We start from the raw sequence: 19,164 nt of genomic DNA, 5'->3' as shown, positions 1-19,164 counted from the left end.
ACTCTATTGATAATGTTCTTTGATGAACAAAAGTTTTTAGTTTTGATGAAGTCCAACTTACTTATTTTATTTTGTCAGAGAGAATGACTTAGAGCAAAGGAGACCCTGATTTTTTTCAGGGTTGCTTTTTTTTTTTTGGAGTTTTATATTGTAGTAAAATATGCATAAGTTCAAATTTATCATTTAGCCATTTTTAGGTGTATAATCAATGACATTAAGCACATTCACAACATTGTACAACCATTATTATCTATTTTCAGAATTTTTTCATCATCCCAAACAGAAAATCTGTGCCCATAAAACATTAACTCCTCACTCTTTACTCCCAGCCCTGGTCATCTCTACTCCATGTTCTGTCTATGAATTTACCTATTCTAGGCAAATTAAGCAAGTTGAATCATATATTTGTCCCTTTGTATTTGTCTTATTTCACTTAGCATAATGTTTTTAAATTTTATCCTTGCTGTAGCTTATATCAGAATTCTATTCCATTAATGGCTAAGAAATATTCTGTTTGTGTTGATTATACTTTATATTCATTTATCTATTGGATTTTTTTCACCTTGTGGCTGTTGTACAAGTATCTGTTTGAGTTCCTGCTTACGATTTTTGGGGTTACATACTGGGAAATGTAACTGCTGGGTCACATGGTAATTCTATGTTTAATTTTTTAAGCAACCACTAAACTATTTTCCACAGCGGTTGCAACATTTTATATTCCCACCAATGCACAAGGGTTCAGCTTTCTTCATATCATCACCAATACTTTTTTCTTTTAAATTTTATTGATAAAAGTCAAATTAATTGGTATAAAGTGATATCAAGTTGTGGTTTCAATTTTAATTTCTCTAATGACTAACAGTGACCAATCTCTTAATGTGCTTATTGGTCATTTGCATATCTTATTTGAAGAAATGTCTTTTCAAATCCTATGTCAATTTTTAAATCATGTTGCTTGAGTTTTTTGCTGTTGTTGTTGAGTTGTGGGAGCTCTTTATATATTCTGTATATTTAAATTTCTGTAAATATTTTTGACCATTCTGTGGATTGTCTTTTCACTCTATTGATAATGTTCTTTGATGAAGAAAAGTTTTTAGTTTTGATGGAGTCCAACTTACTTATTTTGTTTCTTCTTGGCTGTGCTTTGGGGTTATATCCAAGAAATCACTGACAAATCCAATGCCCTGAAGATTTTTCCCATTTTCTTCTAGGAGTTTTATAGTTTCAGCTCTTAGAAGTTTAGGGTTTTGATCCATTTTTTTAGTTGATTTTTATATATGGTGTAAAGTAATGGTCCCATTTAATTCTTTTACTTGTGCACACGACCTATTTTTAAGATGTATCATGAAGCTGTGGTAGTTGAAACAGTGTGGTATTGGTGAATGGATAGATACATCTGACATGGTCACCTTCCCTGCTTCCACCCCATCCCACCCCTGTACAGTAAAAACAGGATCCTTAGGCTTAGGGATGCACACCTTTTAGAGGAAACAAGACAGCCAAGCTAGCTCTCTGTCTTCTGGAAAGTTAGGAGTTAAAAGACACACCAGTCTTCAAGGCTATGGGAATGCGATTATATGCCAGGAGTTGGGAGGCTGGAAAAGTTATCTTAGTCTTCTGAGATTTTGTGGTTCACAAAATGCCAGCTAAAGCCAGACATCAGACTTTCCCAGATGATAAGGGGCAACTCCAAGTAGTGAAGGACAGGAGTACACGTAGAATAGTCCCAAAACTGACCCCCAGCTATTAGCCTAGTAAAATGCACACCACCAGGAGAAGACTTATAATGGTAGTGAGAGCCAGGTGCAGTGGCTCACATGCCTCTAATCTGTGATTTGGGAGGCTGAGGCAGGAGGATCCCAAGTTCAAGTTCAGCCTCAGCAACCTAGTGAGGCCCTTAGCAACTTAGCAAGATCCATCACAAAATAAAAAACAAAAAGGTCTGGGGATGTAGCTTAGTGGCCAAGCACCCCTGGGTTCAATTCCTGGTACCAAAAAAAAAAAAAAAAAAAAAAAAATGGCAGTGCATGAAGGAGCATGATGCAGGGGCTAATATCCCACCTCTGTCTGTGATGACACAGAAGGTCCCAGCTCCTGCCTACCCCACAGATGCATAAAAGCTGTTCATCTTTGTTCTTTGCTTGAACTGGCCTAACACACTCTTTCAGTGCTGTAACTTCCTTCTGGCTTGAGCAGAAGTCCCCGATAAAGCCTTGCCTGTGCTTAAATTCTTTCCAGATCCAGTGTTCATTTCCACAACTCTGGATCCAAGAAGCAAGAGTCTGGTAACAATCCTAATGCAACAGACTGAAAATTCCAGAAATACACCCACACGAGTATGATCAACTGATTCCCCCCTCCCTATTTTTCCCTTTTGTTTTTCTTTATTTTGGCCAACTGATTTTGAAAAAATATATATATATTTTTTTCAATAAAAAAGTTTTTTTTTTTCACTAAAACTTCCCCAAAAGAAGCTACATGGTGCCTTAATGCCAGATTCTGCCTATTAATGTTCGCCCCATTCTTGTCCTCGGAAGCTCTACTCTGAATTGCAAGGATGCTGGGAGCCTACATTCTGTAGGTTACTATTGCAATTTTGCCTGTGGACGTCAAAGGCTAGAGATTATAAAATAGAAGGTAGAGATTGTTGTTTCAGGCTGTAGCAATGGCAAGTGACCACAAGTGATCACAGGTGACCACAGATGATGGTGGGCTCCAGAAACAACATAAGCAAATACAGGCTTATGGACACGAGACCAAAGGTGTTATCAGCTCTCTGGGTGAAATTTTCTTCTCCCTTTTTCTCACCCAGCTCTTCGAACACATTCATATCCACTTTCTAGAATTAAAATTTCCCCTGCATGAAATAACTAGAATTGGTTATTTTACCAGCAACATCTAGAACTCGCACATAATTCCTCCTTCAGTCTGACAGAAACTAATCTGAGCTTATCATTTATCAACACTCCCCAAGAATGCCTGATGAGGCAAATTCAAATGCTCTCAGCTGATCTATCTTTGGTTCCCTTCTTCCTGGAGGAACCCCCATACCCAGCCCACTTTCCATCATGAACTCCCTAGAACCATCATCTCTGTTACTCTCTTGATTGACACAATTGGTGCAGGTCATCCCTGCTGGCCGGCATTGTTGTATTTGCCATGTGTGACTCCCTGCCTACACTTCATAGTAACTGGCCTCCACCTGGCATGTCTCTCTATGTATTAAACTGTCCCCTCTTGACTGGGAGCCTCAGGAAGCTAGGTAGACAGTGTTGACCCTGGCATGCTTGGCAGGTGCTTACAGAGTGTAAGGGCACCTCCAGCAGAAATTTGCAGGCATAAATGTATTGCTTTGCCAAGCCCCGTATCCAAGGCTCCAGGTAAGATCCTCTTTCCACAGTCTTCAGAAGTCACCTGGTGAGAGTGGGTGCACAACAGGATGAGAGGTGGGCTGAGGCCTGCCCTTGGGGGGAAGATCTGGGACACGGAGACAACAGGAAGATCAGCTAAGGTACCAGGTAGCTTTAATGAGCTGAAGCACCTCAACCCCCCCTTTGTCCCTCCCTCCCCACTCTTCCCCTTCAGTTCTGGACAGGGCCAGCCTGCCCAAGATGTTGGCTCTCTTCAGCTTAATCCTTCTGTCCCCTCAACCGCTCCAGTCGCCTTCGAAGGTCTGGGGGCACCTTGACCCCTGCTGCCAGCAGCTCTCTCAGTCTTTGTTTGGGAGTCTTGGTGAGCATGAAATTGCAGGGGACAGGGCCCTCTTCAAAGGTGACCCGGCAGGTCCGTGTCACTGAATGGTAGCCCTCAGCACTGGCGGTCACCATATAGTCCCCTGGGGTCAGCAGCCGCCAGTAATCCCCGCCCCAAGCTGAGGGGAGTAAAAGGCAAAGTCAGGGTCCAACAATCCTCAGCTCCTGACCCAGCCTGAAGTTCCTCCCTCAATACCCCCCCAGCCCCTCCTTCACAGCCCCCCCCACATACCCGTTGTAACGTCATGGTTAATCCCCTCCACGGCAATGACAGCATCAGCAATCCCAAGCTGTGTGTCCTTGTCCCGCACAACTCCTGTAATGCCCATGCGCACCTGTGTGGGAAAAGGACATCAAAACCCTTTCCCCTCTGCACAGAATGTGACTCTCAGCTAGCTTTCTGGCTCTGGTCCCCTGCAAACTCGATAAAGAGAGTATGTCTACTATATGTTCCTAGGTGACAACATTTTTGGTAAAATTTCCTCCTGGTTAATAAATTACATCTGGACTGGTAGGAAGAGAAACCTTTGGGCTTCCCCAAGTTTAGTAGCCATTGTCTTTTGTAGAACCCTTGGAAGTTGCTCTTATGGAGCCATCGCAAGGTATAGGAGTCCCTAGTGAACATGATGTTTCTGTGTCAGGGAAGTTTCTGCCACTACCTAATGTTTTTTTCTGAGAAGAGCTCTTCTGAGGACAGGTCTAGGACAGCTCTAGGACCACCTCTAGACTGCTCTGGGGTCTAGTCCCACTGGCCTACAATGCCTGACACTGTCCCACTTACAAAACATTTCCTGTCCTAGAGCCTTCCAAAATTATCTGATGTCAGATATCTTAGAAGATTCCCTGACAGTCGGGCATGGTAGCACACGCCTGTAATCCCAGCAGCTAGGGAGGCTGAGGCAAGAGGATCACGAGTTCAAAGGCAGCCGCAGCAACAGTGAGGCACTAAGCAGCTCAGTGAGATCCTGTCTCTAAATAAAATACAAAATAGGGCTGGGGATATGGCTCAATAGTTGAGTACCCGTGAGTTCAATCCCCGGTATCCCTTGCCAAAAAAAAGAAGACTCCCTGGTGGCAGCTAGAGCCTAAATGGAGAGCGGAGTGGTCAGGACACAGGCATGCTGAGGGCTGTGGGGATTCACATCCAACCTGCTCCAGGTAGGTGAGGAGGGCGTCTTTGTTGTTCTCCCATTCTTGGGGAAGCTCGTTCTCAGGAGGGAACTTGTCACAGGACAGCTCCACAGTGACTTCAAAGCAGTTGGTATGTAGGTAGCTGAAGTCATTCATGCCTAGAGGTATCACAGACACTGCAGCCTAAGGAGCAGGATGGGAGTCCCACCCTCCTGGGGCCCTCCCCCAGGAGACACTTCAGAGTGGGAATTGCCCTGAGCACTGCACGTAAGAGCAGACTGTCTTATGGGACAGGAATTTACAGAGATGGGGCCAACTCCACCCTCTGGCACATACTCCCGGGGACTGTGTGCCAGTCAGCCCCGTTGATGATGTTGCCATGCAAAGAGAAGTCCTGGCTGTGGCAGGGTCGGCGATCTGTGTCCTGCATGACCCGATTGGTGCCAGCATAGACAGTGCTGAGCCAGCGAAAGACAGCATCATCCGGCGTCGGGGTGAGTTCACGGGCAGCCCACGGGGTCCGAGTCATGTCGAATGGGTAAGACACCACCAGCTCACCCCCATGGAGATTGGCACTCAGCACAAAGGGGATCCGCTTCATCCACTCGATCACTGCCCGTGTTTCAGGAGCCACCTGAACAGGGGTGGGTCAGGAGGGCTGGACACAGAGACAAGGCTCCCCTAGGTGGTCCTCCACCACTGCCCCCAGAATACTCACAGTGGCATTGGGCAGAGTGTAATAAGTAGGCAGTGGCACATGATGGTTGGGGAAAACGTGGGGCACCAGCCCATCATCCTCGGCATCCCACAGTGGTGTGTTGAGGTCAGCAAAATTGTGGTTAAGGTCAATGCCCTGGTGGTTCCAGCGACCTTCTGCCCAGCCCACAAGCTCTGAGCCCTGACAGAGAAGGGGCTTGTTTAAGCCATACAGGCTCTGGGCACCAGGGCAGAAGGGGCAGGGGCCCTCGTGCCAGGTGGCCTACCCGGCGGTAGGCGGTCTCATAGCCATCAGGGTTCATGGAGGGCAACAGGTGAATGCGCATCTCAGTGAGCAGCCGGGTCACTCGTGGGTCCCCACGCAGGAACTCATGGCACAAGAACTGCATCAGGAGCAGAAGCAGCTCCCGCCCCAGGGCCTCATTCCCATGCATGCCAGCCACATAGCGTACCTCAGGCTCTCCTGGGAACACAAGGGGCTAGCACCTGGCTCACACCCATGGTCTGCCCTGGGCCCACCTCTTCCCCATGCCACCTGCCAGTACCCAGCTCATGCTCCCCAGGCCGGTCAGACATTTCCATCACATATAGCTTCAGGCCCTGGTAGCTCTTCCCAATGCTGTAGATGCGGGTGATGTTGGGGCATTGCTCATTCACCTCCTTCATCAGCTGGGGGACAGAGGACAGCATGACATGAGGCATAGAGGGATTACATGCAGGGCTTAGATCACATGTAGCTATGGAAGGATTTACAGAGTCAGTGGTGGCCCAAGAAGAGAGCAGCATACCAGGAAGGAAGGGGCAGAGCAAGGGAAGTGCCATGACAGGGCAACTGGGGGAGAGCTGAGTGGTCAACAGAAGAGAAGCAGGAGATAGGGGTAGGAGACGTAGTAGGGGATGTGAGCAGTCAGAGCTGTTATGCCTGGGTGAGGGAGGGACCCCAGCTAGGCAAACCAGCCTTCACAGGGTTATAGGGTCATATCTGACCTTCCTCATGGCCTTATAATTGTGATGCCGAAAGTCCAGAGGGTCAGAAGATCCCAGTGAATGGGCCTCAGGGGGTAGGTCATTAGGATCTGGTAGTGGATGAGTTCAAGGCAAAGGGTAAGTTCACAGTGGGGGATTCACCCTGTACATCCAGGCCCTGCCCATCCAGCCTTTGCCCAGTTGCCCACCTGAGACAGGGCAGGCCAGGATCTCTGCCCGGAGGCAAGGCGCACCTCCCTGGAACCAGGTCTGGGGCAGCAGACGAATGAAACGGGCCACCTGAGGCTCTGGAAGGAGGTTCAGCACTGGGGTTTCTGGGTCCGAATTGGCAGGAAATACCTGGGGACATCAAGTCCTTTGCTGAGGCTGCTCAAATCCCAGCCTGGCTCAGGATCCAGGGAAGAAGAGCAGGCCTCCAAGTTCACCATGAACCCTTCCTGGTAGTTCAGCTATAGATTTGCACTCTCCTCTGAATGTGGACCCCTTCCTTGCCCAAGCCCCTGCCCATGGGCAGCCCTAGAGAGTCATGTTTTCTGGCTTGGTCACAGCTCATTAGATCAAGATGACTACATAACTTGGGAAAAGCCTATACTGTAGTCTGGTATAAAAGGGGTCACTGACTTAGAGAAACCCAGAGCAATAAACAGGTGAGAAGTGATTCAAGCCAGAAGGGATGTCCCCAGAGGAAGCTGAGCATGAGGTAGCATCCACCCCATGGTAGAATTATCAAGGACATGGACACATACCAAAGCAGCCTGCTCCCAAGATACCTGCTGGTGTCACCCATCCTGACCAAAACACTCTTTCTCCTGGATCGGTTAAGTGGATATCTATTATCCTCAAAGGAGTCTCAGTCCAGCCAAGCACACCACGGTGGGCTGGGTACCCAAATCCCAGCATAGAGGGTCCCAGTAACTATGGGACCACTCACCGCGTCCATCCCACTGCTGTGATTCCGACTTGTCCACCAGGTCCGACTGTCATTGCTGAACTGGACCTTGTATGATGTAACCCAGTCATACCTGGCAGGAGAGGTGAGACATCAGTGCCCCCAGGAGTCCCACAGCAGCCCTCCTGTGTCCACCCACAACTACCTGGCCAAGAGTTGGCCTGCCTCACCTCCAGATAGAGTTCCTGCCCTGCGTGACAATGCCTGAGAAGCGGATGGGGTTCCTAGCATCCACTTGAAACCATGGCTCAGTGTCCTGCTGCTCAGCACACCAGGCCCCATCGTATAGATCACCATCCTCCAGGCCTGACTATGGACCCAAGACAAGGTGATCAGGCCCAATGGGCAGAGTAGGGTGGACTGGGACAAAAAGGGAGCAGGAGAGAAGGTCCCAGGTATTCCCCTGCCTACCCCTTAGACCTGGACTATGAGCCAGGGTTGATTACCTGGATGTTGAGCCGACCTCGATGTGGTCCAAGACCAAAGGACTGGCTGCTGGATGCCTCAAACTGGCTATCTGAAACTCGCAGGGACTCCAGGCCCAAAGGGGGACAGCCTAGGGTAGAAACAGAGCATTAAGATGCTGGGCATGGTGGTGCACACCTGTAATCCCAGCAGCTGGGGAGGCTGAAACAGGAGAATGGCAAGTTCAAAGCCAGTCTCAGCAACAATGAGGCACTAAGCAACTCCATGAGACCCTGCCTCTAAATAAAATACAAAATAGGGCTGGGGATGTGGCTCAGTGGTTGAGTGCCCCTGAGTTCAATCCCCAGTACCCTCCCGCCACAAAAAAAATAAAAAATAGAACCAGAGAGAGTTGTCAGAGCAGGGAAGCTGAGCATAACTTGCTCCTGTGCTGGGTAGACAGAGGGGTATACCCATGCCCATGAAGCCCCAAGAGCTGCAAGCCTGGGCAGTCTCTAGAAAGGAAGTACCTGGTTCTTGTTTCTCAGGGAGATTAGGAGACCCTGTTGGGCTGCTGGTCACCATGGGCTTGGCAGTCACTGGAGGACTGGGGCGAATTAATTTTTTTCGCTTCTTCACAATGACCTTTTTCTTTTTGATGACTCGAATCCGAAGCTGTTCTGAAGTTGCTAAGGTCCAGAGGGACAGCCCCAGGGAGAAGGAAGAACAGCATGAAACCTCAGATGGAAAGATTTGTCAGCCAAGAAGACATGTGAGTCCATGGCAGGCTCAATGTATCAAAGGGCTTAGGATGGCAATGAAGGCATGCAGTTGGGCCCCAATCGACCTTTCCAGTCATTTCCCTGGCATCCACTTCTTTCTGATAACCACATGGTTGGCCAGCCTTACTTCTGACCCTATGGAGAGATAGACCCAGCCACCAGAAACTGGTTGGTTGTTCCAAAGAGCTGAGTTTGGTTCTTTATATCCAGGCCTTGCAGTATCTGTCCATTTCCCCTGAAATATTATCCTTCCTCAGCTTCAGACCAGATTTCATGTCCCAAGGCCCCAGAGCTGCCTGTATTGGTACATTTGCCCTCTGGGCTAACTTGAACCATCCCCAAATCCACATCTGCCTGGCAGCTGGGCCTGCTTGCTCACAGCACAGGGCAGTACTGTAGTTTCTAACCATATATGTGCCACAGCTGCCTTCAGAATGTGCCTCACATTTTGGTGTCAGGGGCCCCTGCCCTTTCGCACATACTTTTTTCTTCTCACCAGCCCCGTCTGGTCAGTTCATCCTGACTCAGAAATCCCTTCAGGGCCTGATTCCACTTACCTCTCTAGAAGCCCGCCATTGCCATCTCCTTGCCTTCCTCCCCTAGGCTTCCCCATCTGGGAAGTTGGGAGGTCATGCAGACGGCCTCTCCAGTCCAGAATCAGAGCTCCCTTCCTCCAAGCAGCCTCAGCCAAAAGCCTCACCTCTCCCTCTTTTTCTTTTGTTCTTTCTCTCCAGCCCTTCTCCTTAAACTCTGTCCTGTCCAAGCTTGCCCTGAAACTTTTCCTCTGGTGCCTTTGCATCTCTTTGTCCCTTTCTTCAGGCCCTGGCCTCAGTTTCTTTATCTGAGAAAAGGGAAGGCTTGGGGCTAGAGCAGGCAGCATTCCACTGGTGTGTGTCCCAGTGCTGCTGGCTAAATCTGGCTGGGAATCAGGCCGGGATTGCTGAGTCAGCGACTATTGCCTTGGGCAGGGTGAGAGCGAGAGAGGGAGAGAGGGAGAGAGAGAGTGAGTGAGTGAAAGAGAGGGAGGGGAGGGAGGGACAGAAGGAGGGACAGAAGGGGCGCCAAGGAGCAGAAGAATGGGGCAGGGTTTTCTGTGTGTGAGTTTGTGTGTGTGGGTGTGGGTGTGGGTGTGTGTGCGCGCGCGCCTGTTTGTGTTGAGGAGGGGGGCACCATAAGGGGCCCGGAAGTGGGGCAGAGTGTGTGGGTGCGAGTATGTATGTGTGTTGGGGAGGGGGCGCCACAGGGGCCCGGGGAGTGGGGCCACCACTAGCCGGAGCTGCGGGGTCTGGGTCCTGGAGCTCACCGTTAGCCTTCCCGGACGGCTGTGCTGGACTGCTACGCGGAGCCGGGGTCGAGCCCGTGGCCTCGGTGGTCGCCGACGGTGTTAGGCCCAGCACGGAGGCGCTGGGCGCCCCCAGACCCAGGCCGACAGAAGGCGCTAAGGCCGCCAAGGCCAGCAAGAGACCCCACATGTCGGGCGCAGAACTCCGGCGCTCAGGACTGTGAGCGGTCGGTGGGTTTGCCTTTTCCTGCCTGCTGCTCAGGAGCCCCCCGCCCCTTCCTGCCTGCCCCACGCCCCTCTGCAGCCTCTGGTCCGCCCACTGCCGCCTCTCTGGCCCTGGACCTCCGAGGATGGGGGCGAACCCGAGCATTTCAGACCCCGGGAGAGCGCGGGCTGCGACCAGGCGGCCCCGGGTCTCTGGACCTGCCCCTCCCTCTCTGGCTATCCCGGGCTAACTCGCCTCATCCGTGCGCTGTCCTTTACTATCTGCAAAGCCATATAGGTCGCTAAGTCCTGGGAGGCGCTTGTCCCCACTGGGAGCACCTACTTTGCACGGTACACGATGCCTGGCACTTTATGCGTGGTCTTTCCGTCAAACCCCATTTTACAAACTGGTAAATTGAGGTTCAGAGCGGCTGACTTAACCAAGGGAGCAAAACTGAGAAGTTTGGGGTGGAAATAACCCGAGAGGGAAAGCCATCCAGAACCACAGGTTACCTTGCCAGGGCGGGCGGGACAGAAGGGGAAGAAGAGGACGGGGAAACTGAGGCAGGGCACTGGGTGCGGATGGGAAAGGACTATCGTCCAGGAATCCTTCTGACAGACTACTCCAGGGACTCAACCAGAGTCGACTCTTCCCGTCATCACCCCCACCCCCCACCCCCACACCGCCCCCAGCCCCGCCTCCCCTCTCTCCTCCCCTCCGCTCCCTGCTCCTTTGCTCCCTCGGCTGCCACGTTCTGTTCCGGGGTTACATAACTCGAGGAGAGCAGCCAGAGGGATACCCGGCGGGCTGGGGCCAGGAGGAGAGGGACAGAGACTGGACCCGCTCCCTCCCCTCCCGGCTCCATCTCCTAGCCCCTTCCCATTGTTCCCTTCCGGGAGTCCGCAGCCCTCATTCTCCATTCGCCCGACTACCCCAGATCCCGGAATTACAGAGCGCAGGACCATTCTTATCTTGCCTCCAAGATCTCCTTTGAGTGCTTCCAAGCCAGGGTCGCCTCTCCGGGGTAGAAAATGCGTCCACTATGTGCCTTTGGCCAGCTCTTTGCTGCCATCCCATGAAAACAGATGCCATAGGCAGCCAAGAATGCTCGGGGTCCTGGGCAAATGTTTTTTTTGTTTTGTTTTGTTTTTTTGTTTGCGAGGCCACTATCTCTATAAGCAATTCGAATCACCCCAAATCAGCGTGTCAGCACCATGCTAGCGGAGCAAGTTCACACGATCCCTCGAAAGAAATACCGAGAGGCGAGGCGCTCCCAAACTGAGAACTACCACTGGCAGGGAACATCACTTAGGCACGAGCCCTGTAGCTCCTCAAGGCATTTGGTGCACTCCACGCGTCCTGGCTGGAGGGCTAGAGAGTCCCTGAAAGGGGTAATTGGACAGGGCCCACGAGTGACCAGGTCCCTTCTTGGAGCACTCCACTTAGACAGCATTGTCTGGTCCAGGGCACAGGAGAGAGGAACATTGAAAATTTAAAGGGAACCGCTCCAAAGCGGGGATTCCCTTGGCACAGGGTGGAGACAGATGGACAGTACTGCAGACTGACACTTGCCTGCTTTCCCGGAGTGGGAGGCCACGGTCTGAACAGTTACTGGTGTGTGTGGGGGGAAGGGCTGCCAGGGCTCCACAAATGTCCAGTCTGACCGCTTCTCCGTCTCTGGCCCCAAACGCCATTCGGGTTTCCCTGAGAGGTGTAAAAAGGTGGAGGGGGTGGGGTGTGGGGTTGGTGCACAAGAAACCGGATATCTTGCTGGCCTCAGCGCCTCCAAAGGCTGAGGCTGAAGGATTGCATGCCTGCACAATTTAGCAGATCCTATCTCAAAAGGGGCGGGGGGGGGGGGGGGGGGGGGATTGGTGGAGATGGGGGCAGGGCACTGGGGATGTAACTCAGTAGTTCAGTGCTTGCCAAAAATGCTTTAGGACCTGGGTTCAATCCCCAGTAGGAGGAAAAAAAAAAAGTGCCTCCCAAACTTCTCAACCCCTTCCTCCAAGTCCTTCCTCTTACAGCAGCCAAATCCTGTCAAATTCCTCCAGCTTAAGTCCCTAGTGTGCTCACCGGCATGGTCCTTCATAACCAAGTTCTTTCCTACCCATAGGGTTCCAGCTGCATCTGCCCTTGCAATTCCCCTGGCTTCTATTTCTCCAGCCAGCCACACTGCCTTTCTAGCTGTTCATCCAACACACCAGCCCCACCCAGCCTCTGGACCTTTGCAATTGTTCGACAAGTTTGCATTCTCACACTTGAGAAATTTCCTTTCTCACTGAGATTTCCTTTCAATGTCACTTGCTTGCAAAGGCTATCCTGACATCTCTAAAGTAAGCTTTACCTTCTTGGTCACATTCTCCCACCACCACCATCACCACTCCTAGGAGTCGGTACCCCTCCAGAAGAGCCTTTGCACCCATTGTTCACAGCCACACCTCAAGGCCTAGAACAGCACCTGGTCCCTACTCACACTCAAAAGTATGTGTATGATATATTCAAGGTTATAGAGGACCAAACAGGGCCAGGTTATGCACAAGAGGAGACAGGAGGCCATGAACCAAAAGCCCACCCAGCCAAGAGGACTAGAGTGAAGCGATTGGCTTCCTCCCACCAGTCACTAATGGTTTGGATCTATGGGATCCTGGCACCACTTCTGTCCCAACTCCCACGCCCTCACCTTCTTTCTCACTGCTCTAAACCCCTTGCCTCTCTGCCATATTGCAATCCTTGGAGCTCCTCATGCCCCTCTGAGTTCCCCCAGCACCTTCTCACATTCTTCTGCGCTTCCAGTTCAGCTACTGCCTCTGGCCCTAACCTCTCTGGGTATCTGGAGCTACAAAGGCACAAAGCCCCCAAAGGTGGTTGCTTCAGAGGCAGTAGCAAGTTTGTGCCCAAGTACCTGTCCAGCCAGATGTCTATATCTAGGTTAGAAGATCTTTTGTGGTCTCGTGACGATAAGTATGTATTACAAAGCATAACTAAGTAGGACTAGGTGGGAGCACCTACCCAAAAGAGATTTTAGTGTAAGATTCTCAGTGTAAGAACCAGATGTGACTACACATATTTGGAATTCCAGTTACTCTGGAGGCTGAGGCGGGATGATCATAAACTCAAGGTCAGCCTCAGCAATTTAGCAAGACCCTGTTTCAAAATAAAAAATAAAAAAGTGCTTGAAATGTATCTAAGTGGTAGAGCTCTCCTGAGTTCAATCCAGAGCAGGTGGGCAGGAGAGGGAGAGAGACTGAGATTTTTAATTTAAGGAAGGGGCTAGAAATCTCCTGCCAGCTCTCTGGTATGGTCAAGGTGCTGGGAATAGAGAGGAGATACACAACTTTGGCGCCAATCAGGTTTATTTTCACATCCCGCTGTTTGTTTTGTGTGAATATCCTTGGACAGTAGGTCCGCCTTTCTACTCAGACTCAGTTTCCTCATCCATAAAACAGGAACCATATCTTCCTCAGAGGGTTACTGTGATGATGAAGTAAGATAATGTGTGGTCCCAGGAGTCCCTAGATTAGTCAGATGAATTAAAGGTAGGGGAAAAAACACAGCCCTCTTGTTCCCACATACACAGGTGGAATAAAACAAATACCAAGGGAAAGAAAGGAGGTTATGTGTCTGCTGTACATGTACTGAAGTGACAAAATCTGCTGCCTGCCTGTGGCTCCCAATCTCCCGTTCCTGATGCTAATCCTCTGCCAGGTGCTTTTTCTGTGATATAGATGAGCATTGATGGGGATTCCCATGACACTTAGATGCATAAGGTGGCATTCCTCTGTACATGCCTATCTTTCCCTGACTATTGTCTCCCCAGATGTCTCTTTTTTGTACTTCAATGTCTTTGACAGCCTTACCCTCAAAGTGTGGTTGAGGATGAGTAGTGTTGGCATCTCCTGGGAACTTGTTAGAAATTCGGAAACTCTGTCCCAGATGTACTGAATCAGATTCTGCATTTTAACAAGATTCTCAGAGGATTCAACCCCCAGAGATTCATTTGCACATTAAAGACTGAAAAGTACTATACAGAGGTTTAGAGCATGTCTGTCTAAAATACATAAGATTCACAACTTTCATAGATTGACTGTGTTTGATACTGTCACTGGAAATTTTATCTTAAGCTACATATTTCCACATATCACTAAAAAATTCACCTTTCATTCATCCTAGGAGTTTTTTCCTGATCTCCCATAGCATAATCCTATATTATTTGCTTTTTATTTATTTATTTTTTAATATTTATTTTTTTAGTTTTCGGCGGACACAACATCTTTGTTTGTATGTGGTGCTGAGGTTCAAACCCAGGCCGCACGCATGCCAAGCCAGCGCGTCATTGCTTGAGCCACACCCCCAGCCCCTATTATTTGCTTTTTAAATTATTTTTATCAAAATACTGCACAATAGAGTGTTTTGATAAAGATAATTTTGTATCAAGGTAAATCACATTTAGGTTTGTAATAGAAGACTCTTCCCTATGGCTTTCTATTTCCAAATCAATCACCTTTCATTCCTTGTTATTTCCCCTTTTTTTATTTGCTTCTATTGCTATTTTTTGATTCTTCTGTTTATATATTATCCCTGGATTTCCTAGTATGGAATTAAAGATGTAGCTCTCCTATGCGTGCACACACACACACACACACACACACACACACACACACAGATTTCCTTCCATCTTCCCAATAAAGCTAAATCACCATTTGAAGTCAATATTCAATACTTTTATTATGATCATGTAAATATCATTCAATTTTTGTGCTTTGTAGAATAAGTAAATGTTTTATTATTTGCTTGGTTTTCTGGGTACCAATTGTTAATATAACCCCACAATTTCCAATAGAATTGATTATTTACTCTGAATATATTTAACACTCCAATAATCAATTGATTTTATTTTCCTCTGTAGACTCTTTCTTAGAGCTGCTATCTTCTGGTCCAGGCTGTGTTGGTTGCTCTCTTCACATAAAGTAGGAATCATCCCAGATCTTTCTCATCATCCCTATTTTTAGACTAATTTTTTGAATGCCACATTGTCCTTTGGATTAGTTTGAGTCCTTGTTTTGCTGAAGCACATCCTTCAGTAGCTTTCTAAGAAAGGGTGCATGCAAGTCAAACTTTTGAGAACTTGTATGGCTAAAAATATTCTGTCAATTGATAATCATTTTTTTAGGAGAGGGGAGAGAGAGAGAGAGAGAGAGAGAGAGAGAGAGAGAGAGAGAGAGAGAGAGAGAGAGAGAGAGATTTTTAATATTTTATTTTTCAGTTTTTGGTGGACACATCTTTATTTTATTTTTATGTGGTGCTGAGGATCAAACCCAGCGCCCCGTGCATGCCAGGCAAGCCCGTTACTGCTTGAGCCACATCCCCAGCCCAGTTGATAATCATTTGACAGATATATGCTCCTATATTATACCTCATTTCCCCCTCAGAATTCTGAGGACATTTCTTTTGTCTCCTACCTACCAGTGTCAGGATTTAAAAGTCTGATATTCTGGTTCAATGTATGTGATCTTTATACTGCTAGGAAGTTCTTTGTAGAAAGCCTCATTGATTTGAATTTTATCATGTGCTGTGAACTGGTGGGACCATATGGCCTAAAGACTTATGTCCCTCAGTTCTGAAAAGTTTCTTGATTTTTGAAAAAAAATCCTTCCTATTGTAATTTTCTAAGACTAACATTATTCAAATATTGATTCTCTGATTCTATTGACTTTTTCTCTTTTCTTCATGAGCTTCAGTTATTGTTCTCTTTTCTGGGAGATTTCCTAACTTCTCAGAAGTATGCTGTAGCATTAATAAGTTCCATTGGTAACTTTTACCTCTGGTAACTGATCACAGTCCAGCTGCATTTCCATACTGTGGGTGATATCCAGGAATCAAAATGTCCATCCAGGAATCAAAGACTTGCCAACCCCATCTTCTCATCCTTCCTTTTCTCAAATCATACTTTCACCATATTTCAGTGAGTCAGGGTTGACCTAGCAAATCCCACTTCTGACACCAGTGCTTTCGGAGGGCCCAAGACGACCCTTGTGTTCAGTGGTTCAGTTGAAGAACTCAAAGAACTCAGCAAAGTGGTCATACACATGGTCACAGCTTATTACAGAAAAAGGGTACAGATGAAAACCTGCAATGGAAAAAGGTACGTAGGGCAGGGTCCAGAAAACATCAGGCACAAATTTCTGGTTGTGATATGGAAATGGAATTAATTCCATTAATTTTCCCTGTGCAACATGTGACAACATGCACAGAGTATTTTCCAAAAGGAAACTCTGGAGCCTTGATGTCCCAGAGTTTTACTGGGGGTCAATGGTGTAGATATAGTTGGCTATCCATGTGGCTGACCTTAGTTCAACCCCTCCAGAGACCAAAGTGAGAGTGCATGGTCCAGATCCCCCAGAATGAATCACATTTGTTGGCAGAGACTATCTGATATGGTCTTTGACTCCCATTAAATGAAAACACTTGCATTAGGCAAAATATTCCAAGAACTTGGAGGGTACCTCTGCGGAGCCCAGAAAGAGATAAATTGTTCCTTAGAATGAGGAGGACTTAGATAATTCAGACTTGCTGAGTTAATTCTTTACTGCATAATATCCACTGACATATGTTGGTGGTTTTCCACTCAGCCCCCTTTACCAACTAGTGCTCCACCCCACTGCTGTGTTTGCTGCTCTTAGGTCACAGCTATCTGTTCTCTTCTCCAGACAAATGCCCTCAGCTGATAGGTGCTGCCTTCACCCACTTCCTAGCCACCACTTCTCTCTCCCCTTTTCTCCTTGGAGGAGCCACAGCCACTGACTGACTGGACAGATACATGGGACAAACTCAATAGTGCAATTCACCTTGCAGAGCCAACTGCAGTCAGAGTCAGGTTAGAGTCCAGCCAAGACCACATCCTGGTTTAGATTTTATCCCGGCCCTGTCCTGCTTCCCTTTCCTCACTCCCCAGAGTTGTCCTCCTGAGAGCACTCCCTCTGCAAATCATGTGTACACTCTGATTTTAGGAATTATGACCAGTATCAGGCACAGTACCTGGCACTTAATAAATGATTGTTGAATGAAAAATAAACTCTGGCTCCGTGCAGTGGTACATGCCTGTTATCCCACCCATGGTACAGGCCTGTAATTCCAGTGACTCAGGAGATTGAGGCACAAGTTTCGCAAGTTTGAGTCCTGCCTCTGCAAATTAGTGAGGCCCTAAGCAAGTTAAAGCCTGTCTCAAAAAAAAAAAAAAAAAAAGGCGGGGGGCTGGGGATGTAGCTCAGTGGTAAAATGCCCCTGGATTCAATCCCTCTACCAAAAAGAAAGAAAAATAAACTGAGTAAATCACAATGGAACTTTCTAAGAAACGTATGCAGAGCACCTGGCACACAGCAAATTTTTTTTTAATATATAAAATTTTTATTCATTAATTCTATCTCTTTAGTTATACATGACAATAGAATGTATTTTGACATATCTTACATACATGAAATACAACTTCCCATTTTTGTGGTTGTACATGTGGAGTTACACTGGTTGTATATTTATCTATGAACACAGAAAAATTGTGTCTGATTCATTCTACTGTCTTTCCTATTCCCATCTCTCATCCTTTCCCTTTATTCCCCTTTGTTTAATCCAATGAACTTCTATTCTTCCCTCACCACCCACCAATTGTGTGTTAGCATCCGCATATCAGAGAGAACATTTGACCTTTGGTTTTTGGGGAGATTGGCTTATTTTGCCTAGTAATAATAATAGTCTTCAATTCTATCCATTTACTACCAAATGCCATAATTTAATTCTTTATAGCTGAGTAATATCCCATTGTGTGTATATAAATATATGTATACACACACATAGTTATATATAAATTATACCTCCAATACATTTTCTTTATTCATTCATCTGTTGAAGGGCACCTAGTTTGGTTCCGTAGCTTAGCTATGCACACAGCAAATCTTTAAGGAGGATTAGTCACCCTCCATTCACCAACCTCTTGCATTATATAGTTTCCTCATCTTGGTGGAATCATTGGGATATTACCCTCAGATCTGTATGTCCAGGAAAGAAATCTTACGCATGCATCCAGAATTGATCTGGCTTGGGACAATCTTAAACCTCAATATTAATGTGCTCATTTACAATGACAATTGGAACTTACGGGGGGGGGGGAGCTAGGATTCTCCCTTATACTCTATCCTCTGTTATATATATACCCTATCCCCTGTTATACCTGATCCCCTTATAGACAAATATATTTCAAAAGTCCAGTTGCTAGATAAAAAGAGCCAGAGCAAGAGAAATTGGTGGATGGTCCCAAGGGCTAGTGGTCTTGACTCTATGTTCTGCCAAGCCTGTTGGATGATCCTGATCCTTTTTATCTCTTTCCTCTTCTTAGAGGCTGTATGGTCACTGTCTTCCTTGCCCCTACCCCCATCACTTTTCCTTTGAAGTAAGATATGGGGACAATGACTCATTTCTACTCTTTCCTTTTAAGTCACTATACCACGATGTTGTGGAACACACACTATCCATTTACAGATTATCAGTGGAGATTTGTTTCTCTTCTAGGTGAACAGGCCCATCATTACATGTTCATCTTCCTTAATTTAAATATCAGAGGGTAAACTTAACCTGCAATTTGGTGTCTGCAATCTGTAGTTCTCTTAAGTATATAGCCCCTGTCCCATTTCTGGAGCCCCAGCATCCATAACATCCCCTAAACTGTAGTGCTTAGAGGACACCTAAAAGGCCCCCTCCTGTCCCATCCCCATTTGGCAGGTCACCTGAGATCCCAGCCCCAGAAGACCTAGGTTGTATCCTGCATTCCAGGGATGCAGTTCTGGAAAACCCCACCCACACCTCACTCTCAGGGAAGAGAGATGGGGACACAGAGACTGAATGGCTTGCTCACTCCTGCCTTGACAAACAGTTCTGGGAACTCACAGGAAGAAGAAAGCAGC

General features: G+C 47.6%; 1 protein-coding gene across 1 annotated transcript; it reads right to left on the bottom strand.

The window, feature by feature from the left end:
* Window positions 1–3,585: 3,585 nt before the first annotated feature.
* Cpxm1 (carboxypeptidase X, M14 family member 1) lies at window positions 3,586–10,209 on the bottom strand. Its single transcript, XM_076848992.2, has 14 exons — window positions 10,027–10,209; window positions 8,472–8,630; window positions 7,983–8,092; window positions 7,707–7,846; window positions 7,519–7,609; window positions 6,776–6,926; window positions 6,588–6,676; window positions 6,146–6,269; window positions 5,867–6,063; window positions 5,602–5,781; window positions 5,220–5,517; window positions 4,902–5,041; window positions 3,985–4,087; window positions 3,586–3,871 (listed from the first exon to the last, which is right to left on the bottom strand). The coding sequence occupies exons 1-14, from the start codon at window positions 10,193–10,195 to the stop codon at window positions 3,630–3,632; spliced, it is 2,193 nt and encodes a 730-aa protein (XP_076705107.1). The 5' UTR covers window positions 10,196–10,209; the 3' UTR covers window positions 3,586–3,629.
* Window positions 10,210–19,164: the final 8,955 nt, after the last annotated feature.

This window comes from Callospermophilus lateralis, chromosome 3 (genome assembly GCF_048772815.1).
Source record: "Callospermophilus lateralis isolate mCalLat2 chromosome 3, mCalLat2.hap1, whole genome shotgun sequence".
Lineage (NCBI taxonomy): Eukaryota > Metazoa > Chordata > Mammalia > Rodentia > Sciuridae > Callospermophilus > Callospermophilus lateralis.
Note: the sequence above shows the minus strand (reverse complement) of the source record. Positions and strands in the feature narration are given on the sequence as shown.

Coding starts and splice junctions, on each gene's coding strand:
- Cpxm1 (XM_076848992.2), bottom strand. CDS start 10,195: ATGTGGGGTCTCTTGCTGGCCTTGGCGGCCTTAGCGCCTTCTGTCGGC. Junction 5,782..5,866: donor ATGAGACCGCCTACCGCCGG/GTAGGCCACCTG, acceptor CTTCTCTGTCAG/GGCTCAGAGCTTGTGGGCTG. Junction 5,042..5,219: donor CTGGCACACAGTCCCCGGGA/GTATGTGCCAGA, acceptor TGATACCTCTAG/GCATGAATGACTTCAGCTAC.